The 26,600-nt window shown below is 39.3% G+C and overlaps 1 protein-coding gene across 1 annotated transcript in view; it reads right to left on the bottom strand.

Moving 5' to 3' along the window:
- Positions 1 to 225: 225 nt before the first annotated feature.
- Positions 226 to 26,600, bottom strand: part of TMEM47 (transmembrane protein 47) — a 49,848-nt gene continuing 23,473 nt past the window's right edge. The window contains exons 2-3 of the mRNA XM_060770148.2: positions 15,115 to 15,255; positions 226 to 1,144 (exon numbers count right to left, since the gene is read on the bottom strand). Coding sequence (XP_060626131.2) covers positions 966 to 1,144; positions 15,115 to 15,255 — 320 coding nt within the window. The 3' untranslated portion in view covers positions 226 to 965. The remainder of the gene's footprint in view (positions 1,145 to 15,114; positions 15,256 to 26,600) is intronic.

The following is a 26,600-nucleotide window of genomic DNA, read 5'->3' as shown; positions in this document are numbered from 1 at the left end:
TAGGAAGGGGTTCTCCAAAATATTTCAAGCCAACTCAATACCCAGAGAAGACTTGTGAAAGTTTAGATTCTTATTTACTATAGCTAATATAGGATTAGCTCACAATACTTTTATCTTTATAGTAATAACCAATAAACATCTTCTATAAAAATAGTGGGAATGTTGCTTATGAAACATTTGCCACAGTGTTTTGAAATCAAAATATGCTCTGGAAAATGCAGCGCATGCATGTCTCTCACTCTTTATTCTTTTGAAGGAGTCAACAGATTCAGTGTGATTCTTCATGTTATTTTCAATACTCGGTTACATCTGAGACATAATGTCCAACCACATAATTAGAAGAATATGTTCCACATTCTGACTTCCTGATATACCACCAATGGCTGGAAAATGTAGAGTGCCAAACATACAAGCTTCTCTTGCCAGGAAATTGCTGAGTGTACATATTAATTATTTATCTTCACTCTTCTCTGCATCTGGGCTGCTTAGAGGTTTATTTCAACAAGAATCCCAGGGAGCCAATACAACATGGAGGCAGAGACTGATGACTCTCTAGAATATTGGAATCATATGCAATATAAACAAGCTTCCACATGATTCTTGTCCCAGCAACTCCTTTGAAGGCTACAGCCAATGCAGGTAGCCTATGTTTCATTCCATCTAATTTTCTCATGAAGGCTGAGGCCATCTGCATCCATCAATGGTGCTGATCTTCCCTTATCAAAGATAGTGTATCAGCAGCTTACAAAGTTGCCTATGGACTGATCAGTAAGTATGATTTTTGTTATTCATTTAACAGGATGTTAAAAAGCTACTTGCAGTAGTTGTAGCCAAAAGGTAAAAGTTGGTAAATCAATATAGCAGACTGACACTCTACAAAAGTTCTAAAAACACCAAGTTAGAAAAGACATAACTATCTTTGTGTTATTCATTTCCTTTTGTTTTTTTTTAAAAAGTAGCTTCCTTCAATAGTAGTCTTCATAGTTCTTGGGGTTCAAGCAGTAAAGTATGGCACCCCCAAATGAAAATATAGTTGCACCCCAGGCGAGGCCATAGCCCCAGTTGAACTCATGGTATATTCTCAAGTTGACAGTTTCGATGAACTTGATTGGGTAAAGGACGAGGCTGCACACTTGAAGAACCACTGGGGGGGGGGGGGGGGGGAGAAAAGGGGAAAGAACAAATATGAGTTTTTTAAAATTTCCTTAAAAGAAATAAAACAGCATTTCTGCAGGATCATTTCATTTATTCATTTTAGATCCAATGGTGACTGTCAGTTTCCATGCTGATAGGAAAGTGAATCCACTCTGGGGTTTAAACTAGATTCTGAAGATGATGCTGACTCCCATCTTCAAATTAGTTTCAGCACTAGGGCAATTTATTTAAGTTTGAACTGAAACTCTCCTACATTCATAGAAACCACTAGTCCCCAAGATTAGAACCATATATGCTCATTATTATATTATATAAAGCTCTTTCTGAATTCTCTAGTGGGGTATATAATAGTGGCATAAAAAACCACTCACAATGAAGAGAAACATCTTGTTCAGTAATTTTAGATAACAATCAAAAAACGATATTAACCACAGCAGACAAAAAACAACAACAAAGTAAACCAGTATTTTGCTCAGGCATGTATATTTATTGTGTTGGATGGGAACTGGTGGAAATAGTTCTTGAAGATCGGAAAGATAGTAGTATGTTACTGCTAAGGCTACAGGTGGTAAGCTTCTTTATTCCTTCTCCTTTATTGTCATACAATAACATTTCTGCAACTTCAAGTGATAGTAGGGTTGCTCAGGCAGTTTGATGGTATCTTGTTTTTATTTCCCAGCAGAAGCCCAGCTGGAATGATGCTGTATCAAGAAGCTGCTGAAGCAGCATCATTCTTGAAATATTGTAAGTGGGAAAAAGCTGGCTGCTCCATATGCCAAGGCTGTGAGAAGGGGTGGTGTCAGAGAAAAGGGGGTTTACCCTCTGTCACAAAAGATAGAAATCTTGCTCATGAAAAATATTGTTTAAGCATATTCCAACACATCGCCATGAAAAACAAAGTAAACACTAGGCTGCAAAGATGACAGGGACATTTGGTCAAGTTTCAAATAATTCTCAACAAAATACTTGAAAAAGAAAAAGAGAAACAAGTAAAAAGGAAAAACAACTAAGTAATTAAAACAAAGTAAACTCAGCAATTAAATCACTTTTTTTAAAGCATAGAGCCATTTATCTCCTCAAGGCATAGTACTCTACACACTTCTGTGTAAGTCAACCTCATGTGTAAATTAAGAGCAAGTTTTGATGTCAAAATTATCCATTTTGATATGACTTGTGGATAAATTAAGGTTTATTCCATAGAGAGAGGAAAACATATACATACCTGGCTTCCACCACCACCATTTTCCTACCCAAGCATTCAAAAAGTCATTTCACTACTCTACTTAGAGAAGGAGATGGTTCCTTTTTTGATAAAAACTATTTTACAATATGAACTCCTATCAAAAAGGAACCATCCCATTTTCTGAGTAGAGTGGAAGAATGACAACAGCTTAGTCCAGTGGTCCCAACTAAGGCCCATGAAACAGATGTGCCCCTGCACAGTCATTTATCTGACTCCCACCCTAAACTTTAGACTTATGATTACCCTAGGTCTGAAATGACTTGAAGGTACACAACAACAACAGTCCTAATTAACTGGACTATCTCAGCAGGCAAAAGCAGACCCACACTTTCCATTAAAATACTGGAAGATTTATGTTGGCTAAAATTATTCTTCATTTTGAATATTGTACTGTTCTTTCATGGTTTTTTGCATTACAAATATGTGCCATTTGCATAGGATTTTTTTCAAACTATAGTCCACCCCCAATTATTCTCTACTATCAACTTCACTGAACTTGCCGCGTTGTCTGATTGCCCAATCACTGTTTTCCAAAGCAATTGCTCTACTCTCAGCTCAAGAATGGGAAACGGAATGTCGGTGGACAACAAAAGAGATTTAAAGACAGGCTTAAAGCGAACCTTAAAAATGTGGAATAGACAATGTGGAATAGACAAAAAGAACTAGAAAGCCCTGGCCTTCAAGTGTTTTAACTGGAGGTCAGCAGTTATCAACAGTGCTGTGGATTTTGATGAGGCACGAACAGAGAGCAAAAGGGAAAAACATGCCGTGAGGAAGATTCATCAAGCAAACCCTTGTTGGGACCACCTTCCATCTGGAAATGTCCACACTGCAAAAACAAAACAAAAAAATGCAGATCCAGAATAGCTTTCCACAATCACTTACAGATCCATCACCAAGACTCTACTCTTGGAAGGCAATCATACCTGACCACAAGTGATAGCCTATGATGATGATGACAAAATTAAAAAGAAAGGTTTTCTTTTTTCTTTTTGTATAGACCATTCTGTAAATTATAGTACTACAAAGATAACTAAACCAATGGTGCCTATAAATAGATCATAATGGACTTTTAAAAGGTAATGATGAAATGTAATCCAGGAAAGCTCATTTATTTTGTTTCTCTATGATAAGTAATATTACTTAGGACCTAATTATAACAGAATTCATATAAAATTGTGTATTAAATACAGAAACTTCCAAGTCAGATCATGATTAATATTTGTCATCATACCTATATCTGTCATATAACTATGTTCACTCTGATAATTTATATGTAATGAAAGTGCCCTGATCATTCACAATATTACAGTATTTGTTTTGGCCGAGATATATGATAAGAAATCCAATATTTCTGGTATGACACCCACAATTTTAATATATCAGTCTATGTATCCACCCCGGCACAATGTTCAGAAATAATTTCAATGTGGAATAAACCGTGTGAAGTAGCAAACTAACCATGGGTTTTCAATCTCAAATACCTAAACTATCCAGAACCATGAAACCCAAGTAGCATGGTTGAAACTCATGTTGTGAATTACATCTTTGAAAAGGTATCATTGATATTCATATCCAAAGCAAAAGAAAAAAAAAAACAAATCCATTTAGTTAGAAAATAATGAGTGTGTTCTAGACTATCAGGAAGCCATTTAAATACCAATAAATTACAGTAAATTAAATCCAACAATTAATCCAACCTAAAGTAGGTTCACTGAAAAAAGGGATCGAGTCTATTGATTCAACATCTTCAGCATTTTTCAGGCACTTTCAGTACCACTGCATTTTCAGGTTAATTTTCTTCATTTGCTGTTTAATAACTAGCTTGCAATGGTTTAATTGTTCCCATAGAGGAGAATGTGAAATGAGATCATGGGAGAAATCAGTCCCTTTTCTTTTGAAATCTAGATTAAAAGGAGGATAGACAACTGGGGTTGGCAAATACTGAATCGGACTTGGATGTGGCTATATGGTTGATAATAATGTTTTAAATGGATTTTAACCTAATGTTCTTACTTACTTTGTAATGTCTTGCTGTATTGTGTTTTGTATGTTTTGGCACCAGATTGTTGCCATTGTAAGCTGCCTTGAGTCCCCTCTAGGGGGTTGAGAAGGACAGGGTACAAATGTTTAAAATAACAAATAACCTACAATCCAGGGTCATATATACCCTTCACTGGTGATTTGAGGATTGCATCTATATTCTGTTCCACCCCATACAACTTTTAATCCTTAAAAAGAACTTTCTAAATCCTCCCTTGCTTGTTTTAAGCTTTTTTCAAATAGAAAAGAAACCTGGAGCTCACTTCTGATTTTGAAGAGGACAAGCAGGTAGAATAAAGCTGGGATAGCCCAACTTTACAAGAGCAAAGGGCATTTGGTAAATAACTGGAGCACTGTAGGGCTTTAAAATTAGCCATTCTCCCAAACCTTTCTGTTGCTCAAGCAGAACAGACAGTTTTGTAAAGGGAATTAAGGAGATCAGTTTATTTTTGTAGAAAATGACTGTGCTAACAGTTTTGCAATTTGAGGATGCTCATGGCATGCCATTGCATCTGATGCCTCTGGGACAGCTCTGGCAATGAGAAGTGTTTCAGAAGACTGCCAAAGAGAACTGAGGCTGTTTCCCACCTGTCTTCTGGGCTGTCTAATGTATTTCATGTTTTGCTAATTGCCAAGCTAGATCACTCATTGTGCTCTTTATGGTTGCTCTTGAAAATGACATGGACACTTAAATGAATGCATTTTCTTTGTTTTGTTTGTTCATGTGTGCCTTCATGTCAATTTTTGACTTGTGATAACCCCATTACTTTCATAGGACAATGCTCAGAAGTGATGTCACCATTTCCTTCTTCTGAATTGTATTTTTTTTAAAAAGTGTTCTGTTAGCCATCTGAGTCCCATTATCAAGAGAAATATGGAATAAAAATGAATAGCAATAAAAATGAATACTAGAGGCTGTACAGTGCCTGTACAGCATCTAGTATTCATTGGCAGCCATCCATCCAGTTACTAACCAGAGTTGACTCTGCCTAGTGTCAAAGATAGATGACATTTGGTGTTTTAGAATCATTTCTGGGTTTGCAAAAGGGGGAAATTTCCTGATATTTGGGAAACTCAGTTACATAAGAAAACACAGTATTTTGTATTTTCATGAAGTATTCATTTTCAAAAATACTTCTGCTTTTACCTCACAAAAATCCCCACTCATGAATATGAAAAGAGTGGGATGTGCACAAAAGTTGGAGTTTTAGCACATAAAAGTCCTGATTTCTGTACAGAATAATTTCTTGAAACATTATGTGTGAAAACCAGAGGAGAACTGCAAGGAAGCGTTTGCTGTCTCCTCCCCTGCAATGGAAAAACTATAGAAATTTTTATGCTCACCTGAAAGGACCATCATAGTGAAATAGTAACATCCCTACTCATTAATGCAAACAAGTATGAATGTAATATGCGTTTTCACAGGCAACCAATTTATTTCTGGTTCTAATTTAAGCCACATCCCTAGCTAAGTCTAAGCTGAGGTGAGCAGTGGCTGTGAGCTGTCAACTAAGGGCACCTTGGAGCATCATACCTATCTCCATTATATAGCTGATTTTTAAAAATGTTTTTGAAACTCAAAAAAGTTTCCCTTAGAGACCATAAGGGGCAGCTTCACCATGTTTCATGGCTTTCTTTTCAGAATGCAAAATGGAAATCAATTATTTTATTCATATGTGAAAAAAGTCTCACCTGGATTTAAAATATGACCATGCTGTTCTCCATCTCCATAGGGGACTGTTATGGGGTCCTGGGGCATAAAATGTATTGGAGGTTCACATGTGCTTTTTGCACCCTTTGGTCCTTTTTGCACCCTTGGAGAATGCCTTTTCTTTATGAAAGTCTGAAATTGGTCCCAGCAGAATGAAAAACCATTTCCCAAGAGCTCTGCCAAAACACTTTTAATAATTGTATCAGGCTTTGGTGATTTGAATATTTTGTAATTTTCTTTTAGGGTCTTCTGCTGTTTTTGTGAGGTATCGTTTAAATGTTTAGAAATTATAAGTTATTTTGATTGGATGGTGTAAATCTGTTGAGAAAATGTGTTGTTAAAATTGTAAATAGGTTGTTGAAACCCAATACACTGCCTTCAAGTATGGTTGAGTCTCCTTCTCTGAAGGTTTTTAAACAGAAGCTGGGTACCCATCTCTTGAGAGTGACTTGAATGTGTTCCTGCAAGGCAGAGGAGTGGAGTAGATGGCCCTTAGGGTTTCTTCTAACTCTAAGACTCTGTGATTCCATATAAAACAAAGAAATCAAAATTTTATAGGGATTGAGGATTTCCTTTGTTAGCTGCACCAAGGCAGCTAATAAAGCTAGATGCTTACAAATGTTCTTTAATGCAACCTTCATGTGCTTGTGGCTTTTGTATTATTTATGCCTACATTGGAGTTTTTTTTATATAACCAAACAACAGGAATACTCAGGAAAACAGGAGAAACAAATGAAAACGTGACTGTGTTTATATTACTAGCTTATCACTATGATTAAAGACTATTTTATTGTTACTGGTGTTTGTTTATGCTCGGATACATTTCCACTGTGGACTGTTTTTATTTATTAGTTCCTTCCATTACCCATACAAACAGATATCCTTATTGAAATGATGGCCCATCCTTGTTTTCTTTAAAACACTGCTGCACCAACCACATTATACTCTGGTTTCTCTTCAGATCGTATAAATCTTTCGCCTTTTACTAAAAAATATTTTTTTAAAAAACAGCACAATAATGTTCAGTGAAATTTGGGGGGGGGGGCAAAATTGAATTTATTATAAAACTCATATTGTTTTTTTCTGCAGCCAAAAGTATTGCCTTTTCTTTCAATAACTTTATAAAATTGTGGTAGTATTAAAATGGATCTTCTTTCTTTATGGACCCATCACCAAGACTCTACTTCTGGAAGATAATCATACTTGGCCACGAGACATAACAGATGATGATGATCTTCCTTCCAAATTTGATTTTGCATACAAGCAGAATTTGTGCTTGAAAGACTTCAGTTCCATTATTTCAAACTATTGCACAATCCTGGAATTACTTACTGAGACGTAAGCCTTCTCAATGTGTTAAAAGATACTAGCTCTCAAGTGTGGGAGCAGAGACCTGTTCTCAGAAGGGAAGCAGCAGTGACCTGACAAAAGAGCCCCATAGGAAACACTGACCTCTCCAGCACTTCCGCATCTCTTTTTTCTTCTCCTTCTTCTTGGGTGGCCTTCCTCACCTCCTGAGGAAATCCTGTTTTTTTGGCTAAGAATTTTGGAATACAGCCTATTCAGGGATTTCTTTCCTTTGAGAGAAGAGGGAGCAAAAAGCATCTTGGGTCCTATTTGCTTCTTCATCAAACAGTGGTTCCAACATGGAGAGACCCAATTCACCTGGGCCTGAAGCAGGACCTAGGAGCAGTGGGAGATGCTGGGGAAAAGCTACACATAAGTTCCTGAGTGTGGACATTTGTAGATCAGACATACAGTGCCAGTGCTTTAGGCAGCTCTGCTATGAAGAGCGCACGGGGCCCAGAGAGACTTGTGGCTCCATGATCTCTACTACCAGTGGCTGAACCCATAGCAGCACACCAAGGCTGAGATGCTGTACCTGGTGATCCTGGAGCAGTTACTGAGCATCCTGCCCTCAGATGGGCTGAGTATGGGGCAGAGATCTGTTCTCAGGCAGTGGCCCTGGCAGAAGGCTTCCTCCTGAGTTAGGAATAGGACAAGAAGCAGGAAAACAGGCCCAACATAACTGTTTTGAAGTCCAGCCTGATGCCTCCGAATCAGAAAAATCTCCATCAGACACTACCCAGAATATCCAACAGAAGGGGATCAAGCAGGAAGGAGATGGGGCTGCAGCCTTGCAGGGGGCTGGAATTATGTTATTGCCAAATCCAAAGTAGTTTATTCTCCTTTGTGATGGCATGGAACTGAATCAGTGTCCAATTGCCTTTGAGGACGTGGCTACTGATTTGTTCCTGGACTAGTGGGTTCTTCTGAATCCTGATCAAAAAGTCTTGCACATGCAGGTCACGGTGGAGATTCATGGGATTGTGGACTTTCTTGGCCTTCAGTGAAGAAATTTGGATTGAAGTGCCAGAAAAGGCGATAATTTTATTAACTGGAGCAAAGTGCAATATAACTTGACAAGATGCCACATGAGTGTATATTGCTTTTAAGATGTTTATTTTAAGATGTTTTTATGTTTATTGATTATTTTATTTGTTTTATATATGCATTTGAATTGATGTTTATATGATATTAATATGCTGTAAGCTGTTTTAGGTCCCTTGAGGGAGAAAAGCGGGATATAAATAAAGATTTTTTATTATTATTATTATTATTATTATTGCTAAGTAAAGTAAGCATATTTCCCATAATTCTCTGCCCAAACCAGAAAGCACAAAACAACCAACTGCACACATTTAGATTTTTAGTCCAGAGCTGTCATAAACATAACTAGCATGGATCAAATCAATACAATGGAACGTAAGATAATTTAGCTTATGAAGGTTCATAATTCCATCCTCAACTGTGTAGCCACTTGAAATGTCTGAAAATTCCCAGTGAGAAGTCATACACACTTCTGTGTAATATGGGGTGGGGTGCAGCAGGCTGCAGGATCATCATCGGTCATCATCATAGTCACCCCCACCACTATTATTTATTTATTTATTTATATAGTGCCACCCCTGAGCATAATGCTTTATAAGACCCGTCGCAAACTCTGTTCCTGCGGGAGAAAACCTTGCTAGCATGTCCCTGACGTCATGAAACTCCGCCTCTCGCCCCGCCTCTTTCTCTGCCTCTTTCTCCTTGCGAGAGTGGTTTTTCCTTTGCTAGGGCAGCATTGCCAGCATACTCTCTCAGTTGGCAGAATTCAACTGAGAGAAAATGCGGGCAATGCTGCCCTAGCAAAGGAAAAACCATTCTGGCAAAGAGAAAGGGGCGGAGAAAGGGGCGGGGAGAGAGGCGCAGGCTCATGACGTCAGGGACGTGCTAGCAAGGTTTGCTCCCGCAGGAACAGAGTTTGCGACGGCTCTAAGAAAAAGAACAAGATAAAACAGTTCTCTGCCTTCAGCCTCACAATCTAAAGATATGGATACAATTGTTTCAAGCAGTAAATGATAGGGAAGGGAAGGAAATTGTTGAAGGGCAAGAATATGAACCCTGCACCTGCAAGCCACTCTGCTACTTTCTGGTGCAATGCAAGAAGCATTCTCTCTACCAGTATTGAAAAATTATTCAACTGCCAATCCAGCCATCTTATGTAGTTGAAGTGGGATGCCTTATTATTTGCTTTGGATAGCAAAATGTCTAAGATTGACCCAAGGTGGTAGTGATTTAGAAATAGATGGAGAAACTTTCCCTCTCTGAGTTAACTTAAATTCACTTATTTTAGGCTCCAAGCCAATAAAGAGATCAACTGTAAATATGACTTGCCCTTTCGCTGAATTTCACAAATAGCTGAGGTTAACAATCTCTAAATTGTGTTGTTGAAGGCTTTCATGGCTAAAAACATTGGGTTACTGTGAGTTTTTCAGGCAGTATGGCCATGTTCCAGTAGCTTTTTCTCTGGATGTTTCACCTGCATCGGTGGCTGGCATCTTCAGAGGTCTGTTGGTGGTGAGGCAAGTGGAGTGTATATATGGACCTAGTGACCCTTTCCAACTCTGACTCTATACAGTTTTGGCACATTTAATATACTCTTTGTAAACCCTTATCAGAAGCTACGTAGAGTCAAGAATTGTTAATACTTGGAAGTAAGACCACCAGGGCAATGTTGGCTATGTTTAGAGGAAAGCAGTGGCGAGCCATTTCACCCCATTCTTTGCCTGAAATTGATGGCCAAAGTATACAACAAAGTTCATAGATGACAAGTTGGAATGTGTCCAGAGGAGGGTGACTAATATGAAACCATACAGGTGGACCTAGGAGACAGTGTCTTTGATTGTGAAACTTCATCTTCCTGAAAAGTGCATTTAGCTCGTTTTTAATCCATGGCGTGGTTCTTTCACACCCTGATTCAATTTTTTTTTAAGATTAGTATTTAAGCTATTTTAAATGCCATTTAATTCAAATTATTTTTCATTTATTTTGTTATTTTTCAAAAGTATTTTAAGTTAGTACTGCAAGAGAATGCATCTCTTGCCTTCAACACTGAAGCATAAGAAAATTCAACTCTGAGGAATGAAGATTGTTTCAATGAATGCAAAACCAAGTAAACTGTTTTCTTTAAGGTCTGAAAAGACTAAAGGTCATTTCTACCAGGGCCTGACGCACAGCTCTGGATATTAGTAGAAATATGATTTCTGACATACTTTTTTTGTACATTCTTAAGCAATGTTTGACATCTAAAGCAATGTTTGGAGATGAATAAATGATGGGAAGTCTAATCTGGACACAGTGCTCCATGCTCTTGTTATATTCCGAATAGATTATTGCAATGCACTCTACATGGGGTTGCCTTTGAAGACTGTTCGGAAACTCCAACTAGTCCAATGGTCAGCAGCCAGATTACTCACTGGAGCAACATACAAGGAGCATACCACCCCCCTGCTACGTCAGCTCCACTGGCTGCCGGTCCATTTCCAAGCACAATTCAAAGTGCTGGTCTTTCACCTATAAAGCCCTATATGGTTCCGGCCCAGTTTACTTGTCCAAACGTATCCCCCTCTATGATCCACCTCGGATCATCAGGGGAGGTCCTGCTCTTAATCTCGCCATCCTTGCAAGCGCGATTGTCGAGGACAAGAGACAGGACCTTCTCAGTGGTGGCCCCTTGTCTATGGAACACACTCCCCAGTAAAATCAGGATGACTCCCTCTCTCCTCCCCTTTAGAAAAAAGCTTAAATCTTGGCTTTGGGACCAAGCATTCAGGCAGCTGACCGAGCAGCAACTGCAATGACTTATGAGAACTGTCAATGAATAGACCTTGGACTGGAACTCTGGATTATGATTTGGATTTGGGGACTTAGGTTCAGATATGCTTTAATACTTAATGCTCAATATTTTAATGTATTTTTTATAATTTTGTTGGTTTATTTAATGCTACTTGTTTGTACTGCGATGGTTTGTTCATTGTCTTCTAACGATTGCCAGTTGTAAGCCGCCTTGTATCCCCCTTCGGGAGTTGAGAAGGATGGGATATAAATGTTTGAAATAAATACATAAATAATAAATTAAAATTCTTAGTTATGTTTTCACTGTTTTTAAACTAATTAGTTGCTACTTCATTGGCTTAATTAGATTCACATGTTTTATTTAATTATTTAAATGTATGAAGTAGTTATTGTAATTGTTGTAGATGTTTTATTCTTGGGATTATTCATTTATTTTGTATTGTTTTATGGCATTGAATATTTGTCATTCTTTGATGGAAACTGCTCTGAGTCCCTTTAGGGAGACAGGGCGGGTTACAATAAAGTTTTCCTGTTGTTGTTGTTGTTGTTGTTGTTATTATTTTACATTATTATCAAGCTTGCTTTTCTAATTGGCTGTAAGTGTATGCACATTTTCCATTCTTCAGTCAAATTCATAGATTAGTAGATTATCTAATCCTGCTTCCTCCATTTTTCATGTCTATTGACCTTTTCATCTTTCCTGCTTTCTGCAACATGCTTTTTTAAATAACTACTTTATTGTTGACAATTATACCAGTCAAAGCCATAAATAGAAGTGACCAGATAAATTCAACAAGAAAATGGAATTGACATGTTTCTTAAATAAATTACGTTTACTGTGGTTTCCACTACTGTATGAAGAACAAAACAGACTCACATGAATCTTTTTTTTAAAACAAAGCAAAGTAGCGAGAGACCAAATATAAGTAAACATTCTAAGCTAAACTGTAGTAGTTTAAATACAATAATATACAGCAGGGGGCAGTAGGATTCCTTCCATTATAATTATTTCAATTCTTGAAATACTGAGGGCCTATCTTTCCACATCCTTGTAAATGGGATTTTTAAAATCCATCTAACAGAGTAGATGGTTCTGTCATTCTTTCCATTATGGGCTATCAGACAGGCTTACTGTTTCAGTTTGAACACACATATGATTGACAGAATGAAGGGAAGCTATGCCTGGAAATTTCAAAAAGAAAAAAAAAAAACATTCTGTTATTGGCCATGGAGAAACACACTGGAATGCATATTGAGAGATGATTTCAATATGGGCATTATGCATTAAATTAGAAAGCATTCTTTGGATAGTCTGTTTATTCTGGTCTTTCTTTCAAAAGTATTTCTAAGCACACACTGTCTCCTTAGATGTTTTGAAAAAACATAAAGCCTTTACAGTGTGATAGCCATTGGAATTTATAACAAAAAGCAAAACTGACACAATAGAGCATATAAACACCTTTCAATTTAAACCCATTTATTTTCATGTGAATAGTTTCAAGAGCTAATACTTAAGTATTTTCTAAAGTAATAGAAAAGAATAGCATCAAGCTTCTCAGAAATAGAGAAAAGGAAGGTGGTGGGGAGGAAGATTTTAAAAAACTAATATGTTTAAAGATTTGGCCCTTGTGACCCCCTACAGTGGCCTGGAATTTCAGCAGTTGTGATTATCCACAATAAATTTCAAAGCACAATAAAAAGTTTAAAAAGTAATATCTCTTTAATAGCAATATAGGGTGTATTCATTTCTATAACCAGACTGAATTGGCAGTGGTTGCCACCTTGGCACTCCACACAATCCTGTTTAAGGACACTTGACACTATGGACAAAGCCTACCATGATCAACAATGCTCTATACAGAGACAGAGCAGCCATCGCCATGTTCACAAGTATTGTATAGTCATAGTTACAGCTCCCCACTAATTTAACTTGATTCACAATATGCATTCAGCTGATTAGCAGGTATCTAGCTAAACAGAAGAATTTGGCAACACATATTCACCCCATAGGATGGAAAAACCTAACTGAAAATCCTAATGACGGTTGAAAAACCTAACTGAAAATCCTAATGACGGTCCCATTAGTTAACATCATTGAAGATGAGTAAGAATGCAGTTATGGCAAAGAGCCAACAATACTACGCTAGCAAAAAGGTGTTAGGATCCAAACAACATCAACCTTAGGTGTACCGGAAATTCTTTCGTACTGTCCTCACCTCAATCTAACTTTGCTAGCACTGGGGCTGTGTCTGTGGGAGCAAAGACGTTTGGACCTTGCACAACCTGCTTCTTCCCTGCTCTTGCCCCATCCCATTTTTATTCTGTCAGCAGAATTTCAAAAGCAAAACAGTTCTCTGAGAATAAGAGACTTGTACTTTATTTAACCCAGCATATATTTTTAGTTAGGTTTACACTGAAACTAAAATCCATCTTTTTCACAGATACTCTTGAAAACTGTTTGATACTTACCAATCAATCAAAATAGTTTATTGTACAGGCCCAAGGCCATGACAAAAAGCACGACATGTGCACAATAGTACCCACGGAGCAACAGGCACCAAAGATGCTAAACAGAATTGAGTGTGGTCTGCTCCATGAGGTTACGACTTACTAGGAGTTCTAACATTCACATATGAAAATTGCTCTTTAATTATTTCATGCCCTTGAATTTGCATCTGAATAATAAACTCTCACTTAACAAAAGTATATAGGGTATTTGTGTCATGATACCAAAGTCTAGAAATTTGGGTTAAAAAAAACTTCAAAAACCTGGGTGGCATCCAGGGCCGTAGCCAAAAAAAAAATTCGGGAGGGATTGAAACTTTTGGAGGGGGGGGGGTTGAAACCTGCCTCCTAGCTCACGCTGAAGCAAAGAGCACAGCAGGGGGCAGAGCAACCTTCAATAGCCTGCAGCTCCGCCCCTGTCAACCACCTCCACCAAGTCTGGCCTCCTTAATGAGAGCATTCAACAACGCCTCCCCCCCCCCCCAACTTGGTTGCTTCACTACATTGGCTATTGCTGCAAGTAATGACAGTGTGAATAAATTGTCCTTCTGGCCTTTATGAATGCCTTGGTGAGGAAATGGGTCACAACAGCTCGGGGTGGCTGATCCCAAAACAGCACTGGTGTTTTCCACTCTCTTCAGAATTACCCTCAACTTACCCATAGGTAATATCAAAAATAAATACGTTGGTCCCAAAAACCTGCCTTTGGTTTATACATGAGGTTGACGTATACATTATATAATGTAAGTAGAATTATGAATTTATTCATAACGCTAACAAGCAAAATGGTCTGTCTGTGAGCTCTAGGGTACTGTTCAATCCCCATTCAAGTGTTCAGTAAATAGTCTCAGTGCCCCCCATTTGAAGATGTGACTGAAATAGATCCTCCTCGTGGTTAACCAGAGAGTATATAGCCAATAGGCAGCTCTATACATGGCAGCTCTTTACATATACATTGTATTCTTACTCATGTGGAGTGCCTCCACAAATATAGTATGATTACCTCCTTGGGGCCACATGTTGATTTTGCAGGAAGAAAGTGACAACAGAGAAAATTAATGAAGTGCACTCCCCTCTTTGTGTGTTATCACATATGTGAGTAGTGCTTGGATAACTAGAATTTCTGGTTCATATAAAGAAAGTATAGTTATGCTGTATATTCATCACCTTCTGATACACTTCTGGATCACACTATAGAAATCACATCTATTTTCCGCATAGATACAAAGCTAGAGTTCTCAAGTATTAATATACTTCAGAGAGGCAATTTATTTACCTGCTGCAAACAGCATGACAGCAACTGGTCTGTAGAACCGCCTTCGTGATCCCACACAGATAGAAATTAATCCAACCAAGAAGGCTATAAGAATTATAGCAGCACCTCCCAATAGCATAGAAAGTGTAGCAATCTGCCAGTCTGTAGAAAGAAAAGAAGAAACAAATAGTTGAAGCTAACTTACCACAATGGATGCCTATGCAAAAAGTGAAAGATAAATGAGGCCACTAGTAAATTCTATCAGATTGTTTTAATATCTTACCCCTGAGTGAGTTTTCATCAGATGAAGATGAAATCAATATATTTTATTAGCAATTTTCTTAATCTATGTACCAGTTAAAAGCCTGCATCAGATCTAATCTGAACTTGATCACTCCTAATTAGCACTTAGTCACATGGTCACTCCTGGTTAGCACTTGGATCAGAGACCACCAACGACTACAAAAATGTGCCAGCTACACTTCTGTAGCTGGCACATTCTGTAGCTGGCCATCTGTACCTTCAAAGAAATTCATAAAAGCACCTCCTGCTAAAGAAAGGGAAATTCATGGATGTTGACAAATTCACCAGATGAGTTGAAGGAGTTGCCTGAAAGGCTGAGAAGGGTGGTATACAAATATAGCAAATAAATATTGTGCTATCGCACGCTGGGCCTGTGCATTAGACCGTACACAGGACATACATTCTCTGTGCCCAACGGGACACCGGGGCTGCCTCAGATAAAGGCCCTTAGATTCCCCCAAACAGAGTCTTTAGAATGCTTAAAGTAAGTCCAACAAAGTTCTTTATTGATGAAAACAAACAGAAATTGTAGAGCTTTAAAGTATCAGTTCTCTCAAACTTGTCCGCAGGGAACAGGCACTGTCTTCTTAACTATAATTAATTAAAGGGGAAATCCTAGCTTCTAATCTGGGCAGTCTGTACTTGCCTCTGTTGACGTGGAGCCCCTGCACCCGGTACCAACTGCGTCTGGCTTCCGCGAGTGACCCTTGCCTCAACAGAGCTTTGTAGACCTCCAGGGAAAAAGGAGGAGTTCAGGTTGCTGTGATGGCCGGCTGGAGTCCCTCAGCCAAGCTGTGGCTGTATGTCTCCTGGCCAAGCTGTAGGGCTGTATAACCCCGGCCAAGCTGTAGGGCTGTATAACCCCGGCCAAGCTGTAAAAGACGAAGCTTTTCTACAGGAGCCACTTCGTTCTATGTCCTGTGCGAAAGGCTTCTCTGTGAGAACTGACTCAAAATGGCTTTTTTCCCTCCAAAACTCAAAAAGGGGCGGGACCAGGGAACCTAACTATAACTGGCAGGTGGCTTACCCTATAAATGAAAATTATAACAGGAAACCCCCTGCTACAAATCCCAAGCATGGGATTGCACACAAACATGCAAACACAGCAAATAAATCTGGAGCTCCTGGAACAGCTGTTCCAGAACACTCCTGGCCTAGATTTCTCAATGATGAGAAATCTACACTATAATAAACGGACCCAAACATCGTGAGTCAAATTCTTATACTTTAGAAACATAGCATTTAAAGTCTTTCTATACAAACCAATTATACGTTCCCACCCCCCCCCCCCACCCCATGTGAGATGCACGCGGTACATTAAACAACCATGAAACCTTTTCTGTACTCAAATACCTATTGACACTGGGGTCCTATCTGGGGGCACTTTTAACTTAGGGATGGTGGCATCAGATGGAGCAATCTCGGCCCTGGCCATAACAAAACCTAAAGTGCAAGAACTAGAGCCCTTTTGTCTGGCATAAGCTACAGCTGCAATAGCTTTCTCCGAGGCGTCGCAAAAGACATGGAGTTCGGTGTGTGAGCCTTGCAAAGGGCTCCTGGCTGTGAATTGGCGTGGGATGCTCAGCTGGTGTAAATCTTGAGCCTGAACGATTTGCTGTTTGGTCTTGGGATCACACTGCATCTTGCGTCTCAAAGACTGCAGTCTTTTATCTGCTACTTGTCTGTTGGGAGACATGGTAGGCCAGTCTGCTTTGAAGGGCAAAGGGGCGATCCAATTCCCTTCCTTGCTGAGAGTGACCTCGGAGTTCATGACGTTCAGGAACGCTTGCTCATCTCGAGAGAGCGCTGTGTTCTCATCATCCCGGGACACGTCGAAGATGGAAGAGAACTCAGATGAAACTCCTTGGCAGCAAACAGAAATGTGGCTAAGGCAACTTTGCATGAGGGTGACTCTGCCACAGCTGAGGGTGTTGGGCTGATCTGGACACAGAGAAGACGGAGGATGCATTCTGTCGACACATACAGGTCCCTGTATGGTCCATCCTAAAGGAGTCTTCTGTGCCAAAGGTGCACCAGGAGGACCTCTCTTTTCAGCTCGGATGCTCATCAAGCTGGGGCAGTTGGATCCAATGAGCAGGACTATGTCAATGCCCGGCTCAAAGGGTGGAATGAGGTCCTGTAGTCCTTTCAGGTGAGGATGCGCTTGCATCATCTCTCTGGTAGCAATCTGTTCCTTATTGCGTGGGATGGACGCACACTCAATAAGATCAGGCAACTCAAAACAAATGTCCTTGCCACATGGCGAAATTATAAATCCAGATGCAACGCAGCCCTGTCTTCGTTGCTTGCCTGTACAAGTAGAAATACTATAGTCAATAGTCTTTGCCTGCCCCTTAAAGATTTCAAAGAAGTCAGGGGTGGCCAGGGAACCGTCGCTTTGGTTGTCAAGGGCCACGTACATTTTCTTCTTCATCCAAGGCTTGCTGGCAGGAAAACCTCTGCCAAACAAATGGGGTGGCAAATCCTAGTTTTCTTTGGGCTGCCGCACAGCTGTGTGCAGGCCACAGAGGGTGCCTCAGTGCCCGATGAAGGTCCAGCTGAATCTTCCGGGGAGCGTTGACTGGTGGCCCCGCTCTTGACCTTGGAGGGCACGAAATCCTTGTCATGCATGGCTGAGCAATGCTTTTCAGATTGGCACACCTCGCACTTCACCTTTTCTTTGCATGACTTTGACTGGTGGGGAGTTGCACCGCAGCACCTGAAGCAGATCCTGGACTTCTTGAGGATCTCGACCTTGTCTGCGTGAGGCTTCTTGGCAAACTCCCTGCAGTCGGCCAAACTGTAGGGCTTTGCATGCAGTGGGCACAAAACATCCTCGGGGTCAGCTGGAGATGAGTTGGTCTCCGTGGACTTGACGGCGATGATTCTTTTGGTGCCACTATCTGCAGGTTTCTTAGGGTCTTTGATGGGCCTGTCCATCCTTGGGGTCCCATAAAGAGTTGGAAATCCTGTCTGTGGGTCGTTGAACTGCATGGCTGCATTTGTGACGAAATCTACAAGATGTGCGAACGGTGGGTAGACCTGATGGTTGGCCTGCTTGAATCTGAAGACTTCTTTGCCCCACTCTTCTTGTAAGGAGAATGGCAGCTTCTGGATGATGGCAGTTTGGGACAGGTGTTGGTCCAGGCAGGCAAACCCTGGAAGCTGTGGGTTTCCCTTGGCAGACTGAAGCTCAATCAATAAGTCTGACAAGTCCCAAAGCTGTTCAAAGTCTTTTGGTTTGAGCACTGGGAACTGATGAAGTCTGTCCATCAGCGAGGCTTCAATTTGGGTGCTGGACCCGTAGCGCTGGTCAAGCCTTGTCCATGCAGTGTCCAAAGCTCTATCTGGTTGGTCGATGAGAGCCGAGAAAATCCTTCTCACCTGCTGAGCCGATACTGGACCAAGCCAGGCGATCAAAAGAGTCAATTGTTCCTCAGAGGAGAGTCTTAAACTCTGAATGGCTCGCTGAAAAGTCTTTTTCCAAAGTAGGAAATCTTCTGGCCGGTCAGAGAATTTCTCCACACCTTTGTCCCTCAAATCTTTTCTCGGGTTCCTAAACAAAGACTCAAGCTGAAACTGAGGAGTCTGAAGGAACGGAAGGGGTGTTTGGTCAGAGGCAAAGGTGAAGTTCTTCTGAAATGTAGAAGGTCCATTCCAAGGAACACCCGTGGCCTCAGGAATGGGCGAAACTCTGATTTCTGGGCTAGGCTTTGGTGCCTGAGTTGATGGCTGTGGGCTCCTGGCCCTGAATTGCTCGACCAGCCTGCGTGGCACGATGTCGCTGTCCGCAAGCACCAGGTTGCCATCTTGGAAAGCAACGTGGGCTGGCAGAAGAGGTGTGATTGGAGGCGTTGGCAAAAGGTTGACATTTTCTTGAGACAGTTCTCCTTGCAGTGCCTTTGCCAAGATGTTGGCACGGACCCTTTTCTGCGCTGCCTCCTGCTGGATGCGCGACAACTTTAATTTCGCCTCTAACTCGGCTTGTGACTGCTTTTGCTTCGCCTCTAACTCGGCTTGTGACTGCTTTTGCTTCGCCTCTAACTCTAGTTGAGCCCGCTCGAAGTTCAGGCCTAGGTCTGCCGCTGCTGCCTCAGCTTCCGCCTCGAGAATTTTTTCTTGCAGTTTGAGACGCCTTGTTTCCCTGTTGTAAAAGGCCGCCATAGATGAGGAGCTGCTTCTGGAGACAGACGATCCTGATGCGGAGCCATGTCTGCTGCTATGCCTCCTGCTGGTGTGGCTGTGCTTGCTTTGGCCAGAAGCACCTCCCTGACTGCTCTGCGCACTTAAAGCCTTTGGGGAACCTGAGATGTGAGCCATGACAGCAAATTGCCCAAACAGTATAGCAATACAATCACAATAACAAATAATATCAGTATATCAATAACCAACAGTCAGTGGAACACACAATATGGAAATGCAGTAATAAAGCAGTCAGTGAATCAATGCAATTGCAAACACTGAAAACCTAATACTTTAAGGCAGAGAATAAACATAACAGACACAATAATTCAAATGCACATCAAACCCTTGCTGAAAGGCTGTAAAAAGCCAAAGGCGATTGCAAAAAACCCTTTCCAGGAATCTGAAAGGCAAAGCAGAAACAAGGCTTGTTTCAAAAGAGCGGGAAAGCTTGCTTCTGCTGGAAACTGTAGCAGGACCTAGCACAGCTTGCTATGTAGATACTTTAGAAAGGACGGGAAGAATGTTGCAATTCCATGCAGACCTGCTGTGCAAAAGCTGGAGGAGAAATGTAGCAACTTGCAAACTGAGTAGATCTTCAAAATGGTGGGAAGAAAGCTGACGCAAAGAAGGAGGCTGCCAGCCCCTCCCTTCTGGTCTTCCAAAATGGCCGAAAATGAAGAGACGCAGACAGATGGGCTCCTCTTCAAGATGGCCGAAACTCCTCAGACACACACAGATGGATGGATCCAGGTAATGAAGACTTGAAATGGCTTGTACAAGCTTCTTAAAACACTGTTCTGTAGCTGTAAAGTCTTTTCCTCTATTTCCGCCACCAGCTCCGTCTTTTACTGTGCTGTCGCACGCTGGGCCTGTGCATTAGACCGTACACAGGACATACATTCTCTGTGCCCAACAGGACACCGGGGCTGCCTCAGATAAAGGCCCTTAGATTCCCCCAAACAGAGTCTTTAGAATGCTTAAAGTAAGTCCAACAAAGTTCTTTATTGATGAAAACAAACAGAAATTGTAGAGCTTTAAAGTATCAGTTCTCTCAAACTTGTCCGCAGGGAACAGGCACTGTCTTCTTAACTCTAATTAATTAAAGGGGAAATCCTAGCTTCTAATCTGGGCAGTCTGTACTTGCCTCTGTTGACGTGGAGCCCCTGCACCCGGTACCAACTGCGTCTGGCTTCCGCGAGTGACCCTTGCCTCAACAGAGCTTTGTAGACCTCCAGGGAAAAAGAAGGAGTTCAGGATGCTGTGATGGCCGGCTGGAGTCCCTCAGCCAAGCTGTGGCTGTATGTCTCCTGGCCAAGCCGTAGGGCTGTATAACCCCGGCCAAGCTGTAGGGCTGTATAACCCCGGCCAAGCTGTAAAAGACGAAGCATTTCTACAGGAGCCACTTCGTTCTATGTCCTGTGCGAAAGGCTTCTCTGTGAGAACTGACTCAAAATGGCTTTTTTCCCTCCAAAACTCAAAAAAATATCTTAACACAAATACACTTCTGGATAGACAATACAACCCTTGAGAAGGATATCACACAGAATTCAATGCTTTTTACACCCAGGAAAGTCTGCATAGGAATAGGTTTACTTTGAAGGGATTAATATAAATGGGTATGGCAAATTTTACTTGGAAAACCCATTGTAAAATTAACAAGAAGAGCTATTGGCACATGGATAAGCTTGTGCTTCAACAGTTAGCCATCCTTTAACCTTAAGGGACAAATATATCCTAAATCCATTTGAAAGAGGAATGAAACATGAGGATGCCAAGAAGAATTACATTTCTCCATGTCCATTTCAAAGATATCTGTTCAGGCTCCAATCCTACAATCCAAGCTCCTGCCTTGAGCCAAAAAATAGACTAGTCAATTGACTGTAAGATTTATCACAGGGGAATTAAATCCAGTTGCCAAGGTTGATTTTGGCTTGTAGGACATGTGTAAACCAAAGGATAAGCAATGAAGCAGTGCACATAAATGGAGGAAGGTGAAGCTAAGAGCCAAATGTATCTCCTCCCTTCTTTCCATCTGTACCTTCAAAGAATCTCTAACACACCTATGGGTATTTTTACAAAAAAAAATGTTATGTAAAAATATGTCCATGTTCTAATAAAAGATTTATTATTGTTTAGGAGTATTTTCCTTAATATTTGCATAGTTAAAAAAGCATCAAGATGATGAATAATTTTGTTGTTCAGGGAATTTTCTGTCACATTTTTGCATCCAGTTTGGTGTCATTATATATTATATATTTTATGTAAGTCTCAGAACCTAAAATGATAACGAAAAAGCTAATGATTTCAAATATATATAGTCACACATCCCACATTAGGAATTAAAACAACTGCTCTTTTTTGGATTTGCTGGAGGTGCTTCATCACTTCTGTTCTAGAACTGTTCTGTATTTGTGTGTGTGTGTGATGCCTTATAGGTGCACTTCCAGCATTTATCATGATTCATCTACTGATCAGTACCAAAATGGGAACAATAAAAGTGACTTGTTCCTGTGAGAGGAATACCAATTCAGACTACAAAGTAACAGGCTTTGTGGTGAAACAGAAGTTTCCTAACTTAGTTTGTGTGCTCTCTAGTCACAAAGTGATATTAATTTTAAAACAAGACTTCTAGGCAAAAGAAATAGGACATTATGTTACATAATTGATGGCATAAAACCAGGTTGAATCTAATATACCAAATAATTTTGAGATGATATTTTCAAAGTCAATTTAATGAGTGTGGTGGGTTAAAATCCCCCAGCTAATTTAGAATATCTTAATGCTGGACTTCTGAAGGCTCTTGAAGCTAATGAAATCTAGCAAGAGCTGTGGTGGAACAGCTCCTAAATAAAATGTACAGAGCCTGATGCATGTGTATACTATTTACTAAACTCCATTTGTTAAAAATACACTAAAACAACATTTAAACAACAGGCTGTAAAACAGTGTGATCAACTTTCAAAATATGGTAGTGGAAGCTAGGTTAAACTGAATTTGGGACCCATCTACACTGCCACATAATTGTAAAACTGCATTATATGGCAGTATAGATGGGGCCCTAGTTAGGGTCTCCTTTCACACTCATGAGAGTATTCATCCTCCATGAATATGGGGGAGTATGTGATATTTGGATACTTTAAGTGGCAGACGGTATATTTTAATAATTTTAGAGGGTGTCACATATAAGTATCTTACCTTTTACTGAAAAAGAAGTACCATTCCAAAAAGCAGCTTACGTGCATTTTTGAGGCAGGTATGCTGTGTTATTATTTAAATCACATTTTAAATTACTACTTTTTGCTGATTGTTTGCTGAATTTTTTAAAAAATGTATACTTTATATCATTTAAATATCATTTTTCTACTTATACTTTTCTAGCTATACCACATTGGGTTCTATAGTAAGGTAAAGGTGGGAATGCAAGGGAATAGGTGGAAATGAACAAAAAGTGATACTACGATACTACTTCATGGCATTCCATCAGTCTCAGAGCAGAAATAGGGAGAAAGCAGGCTGACTTCATTGTGAGGATGAGAGCAACCTCCCTCCCTTCACCCCAAGGAATATTTCTGGAAATGTGGCTGTATCATTACGTGGCCTGGTTCTAGGGATATTCTGTCCCAGGAATATGGCCAAAGAGCTAAGCTGTCATTTGAAATGAAAACAATGCTTTTGATTTTGTTTGGTAGAAGAGAAAAAAATGGCCTCGAATACAGTTAAAAGTTTGAACATCCAAGCAAAGAATTCTTAACATTAGTCCACTTTTGGGAGGTATTTTCAACACCTGCAATTATTTCTGGGATGAATTCTTTGGCATAGCACTATTTATACAAAATCAAACATTAAATTTCCCCAAATAATTAGGCAAACAAAAGCTTTGAAAAACACCCTGACATTAGGAAATTTCTCTGTGAAGATAAGAAGTGACACCTCGAAACTGCTAGGCCATTAAATGCTAATCAATGTGGCCAATTGAAACATTCACACCTACCTCCAACAAACAAGAGTTCTTTCTCCCACCTTGGACATTCTACAAATATATAATCCCCGTTTTCTTAGTTTCCAACAGACCTCACAACCTCTGAGGATGCCTGCCATAGATGCAGGCAAAACGTCAGGAGAGAATGCTTCTGGAACATGGCCATACAGCCCAAAAAACTTACAACAATCCTGACAATGTGTTTATTTATTTTTTTATAATAATTTTTTTATTTATTGTAGCTTTAACATATTCGGTATTTAAACATTCTTATACTTATCACTTTCCATTAACAATTGTACAGAACATGTATGTCTTGATACCTATCATATTTCATTCTCCTGCTTCATTACATCCAATCACCCAGTGCTAACCCTTCACCCCCGACCAGCCAATTACAATACTTATTTCCAAAAATCAGTTGTTTCTATTACAGGTTTGGTCCCCTTACCTTCTATATATACATATTCTATCAATTTCCCCCAAATATTCCCAAAATCATCTTTTTTTGATAATCCTCTTTTAACCTTAATGTTTCCTGTCAGTTTATCGTTTATTGCGATGTCCCAAATCTCCCTATACCACTCTTCCAATTGGCACTCCCCTCCTTCTTTCCATTTTTTAGCTATTAATAATCTTGCTGCTGTTACCAGATTGGCAATTAATTCTTTTAGTTCTTTTGGTATTTTAACATTGTCAATAAATGACAGCAGTGCTATCTCCGGTGTTCCTGTTATCTCTATTTGGGTGATTCTTCTTATTTCTTGAAATACATTTTCCCAAAATTTTTGAACATATTTGCAAGACCACCACATGTGTATATATGTGCCAGTTTCTTGACAGCCCCTCCAGCACTGCTTAGAATGTTTCTTGTCAATTTGATTTAATCTGATTGGTGTGAGGTACCACCTCCACACCACTTTGTAATAGTTCTCTTTTATTCTTATTGACATATTTTTTAATATACGCATATTCCACATTCCTTTCCAGTTTTGTGGGTGTATTACTTTATTACAATCCAACTCCCACATTCTTTTAAGGTGGTCCTCCTCCTGGACTCCTTCCAACAGCATTTTGTAGATATCACTTGTTATACCTTTTGTTCTTTCTTTTCCTTCTTTACTCCCCCTTTGGCTAATCATTTCTTCAAATTTGGTAAATTCTCTCTCTCCTTTATATTTCTTTCTTATTTCCCTTAACCATCTTTCAAGTTGTAGTACTTTAAACCATCCAATGTTCCCTCCTAACTGGACCTTTATCTCATCTATATTTTTCATCTTTGATTCCCAATCTTTTAATTTCGTTATTCCTTTTTCCTTGAATTCACTTTCCAACTCCTTTTTGAGATTTATGGGGAAATTATTTGTAATCAGCACCGGTGTTAATGGGGATATCGAGGGTATTAATTTTTCTTCATATTTAGACCATATTCCCAATATGTTTTTTAGAAAAGGGTTCTCTATTTTGTTATACCATTTCTTGTCTAGATTCCTAGTTTTCCCTATAAAGAAAATATATTCTAGTTTCATGTCTATGTCATCACTCTCTTCTTCTAACCATTCTAAATCCTTTTGACCAATAATCCCTTCAACAACATATCTTAACTGGTTTGCTATATTATAGTTTTAAGTTTGGTATTCCCAGACCTCCCTTCTTTTGTAGTTTATACCATTTTGCTTTGTTAATTCTAACTCTTTTGTTCTCGTTGCAGAAGGTGTTTATCATATTCTGCCACTTTGAAATTTCTCCAGCTGAGATTTTAATAGGTAGCATCCTAAACAAAAAGTTTATTTTAGGTAAAATTTTCATCTTTATTAGAGCTATTCTACCAAACCATGACAATTTGAGCTTGGCAAATTTAGCCAGAGTATCCTTCACATTTTTCCTTAATTTAATTAGATTCTCCTCTTCTAGTTTATCAATTTCTTTAGAAATATTAATTCCTAGATACTTTATTGAGTTCTTTATTTTTAATCTGCCCAATCTCCCTTCTCTTAATTTTTCTTCCTCTTCTTTAGTGTGGTTAAATAATAAGATTTCCGATTTGTCCCAATTAACTTTAAGGCCTGTAATTTCTCCAAACTCTGTTAAATATGCTTCTATTCTTTTTATCTGTTCTAATGGCTTTCTGAATGTTAGTAGTGTATCATCTGCAAATAAACATATCTTGTATCTTCCCTCCTTCCCTATCCCCTTTATATGTTTATCCTCTCGTATCATATTTGCTAGCAATTCTATGACTATTGCGAATAGGGTAGGAGAGAGGGGGCATCCTTGTCTTGTTCCTCGAGACAATCTTATTTTCCCAGTAAGGCCATCATTTACTTGTATAGTTGCATAGTTGGTTGAATATAGTCTCTCAATCAGTCCTCTAAATCTCTCTCCTAAACCAAATTTTTCTAATATTTTTTTTAATGCCGGCCATGAGACACAATCAAATGCTTTAAATATGTCTAGGGCCAAATATCCCTGCTTTAATATTCTTTTTCTTAATTGTATGAATCATACTTAGTACTCTTCCCACTGGGTTTGACATTTGTCTACCAGGAATGAATCCACATTGATCTTTATTAATATAATTATATATAAAGCTATTTAATCTTTTTGCCATTATTGCCGTCAATATTTTAGCATCTTGATTTATAAGGGCAATAGGTCTATATGAACCAGGATCTTTAGGATCTTTATTTGTTTTTAGAATTAATATGATCCTTGATTCCTGCCATGATGAAGGGATCTGTTCTCCTTCCATTATCCTATTATATAGTTCTTTTAATTTTGGAACTAAAATTGATTTAAATTTTTTATAATATTCCGGTCCTAGCCCATCCATTCCAGGAGTCTTCCCTCCTTTCAATTTATCTATAGCGTCTCCTATCTCTTTTTCTGATACTGATTGTTCCATACTCATTTTATCCATCTCCTGTAATTTTATTTTCCAGTATTTATCTATAACCCCCTCTATTTTGTTGTTGGGGTTATCCACTGCTGTATATAATTTTTGATAAAATTCTTGGAAGACGGCTAGCTTTTCTTTCAT

This window comes from Anolis sagrei, chromosome 3, assembly GCF_037176765.1.
Source record: "Anolis sagrei isolate rAnoSag1 chromosome 3, rAnoSag1.mat, whole genome shotgun sequence".
In the NCBI taxonomy this organism is placed as follows: Eukaryota; Metazoa; Chordata; class Lepidosauria; order Squamata; family Dactyloidae; genus Anolis; species Anolis sagrei.
Note: the sequence above shows the minus strand (reverse complement) of the source record. Positions and strands in the feature narration are given on the sequence as shown.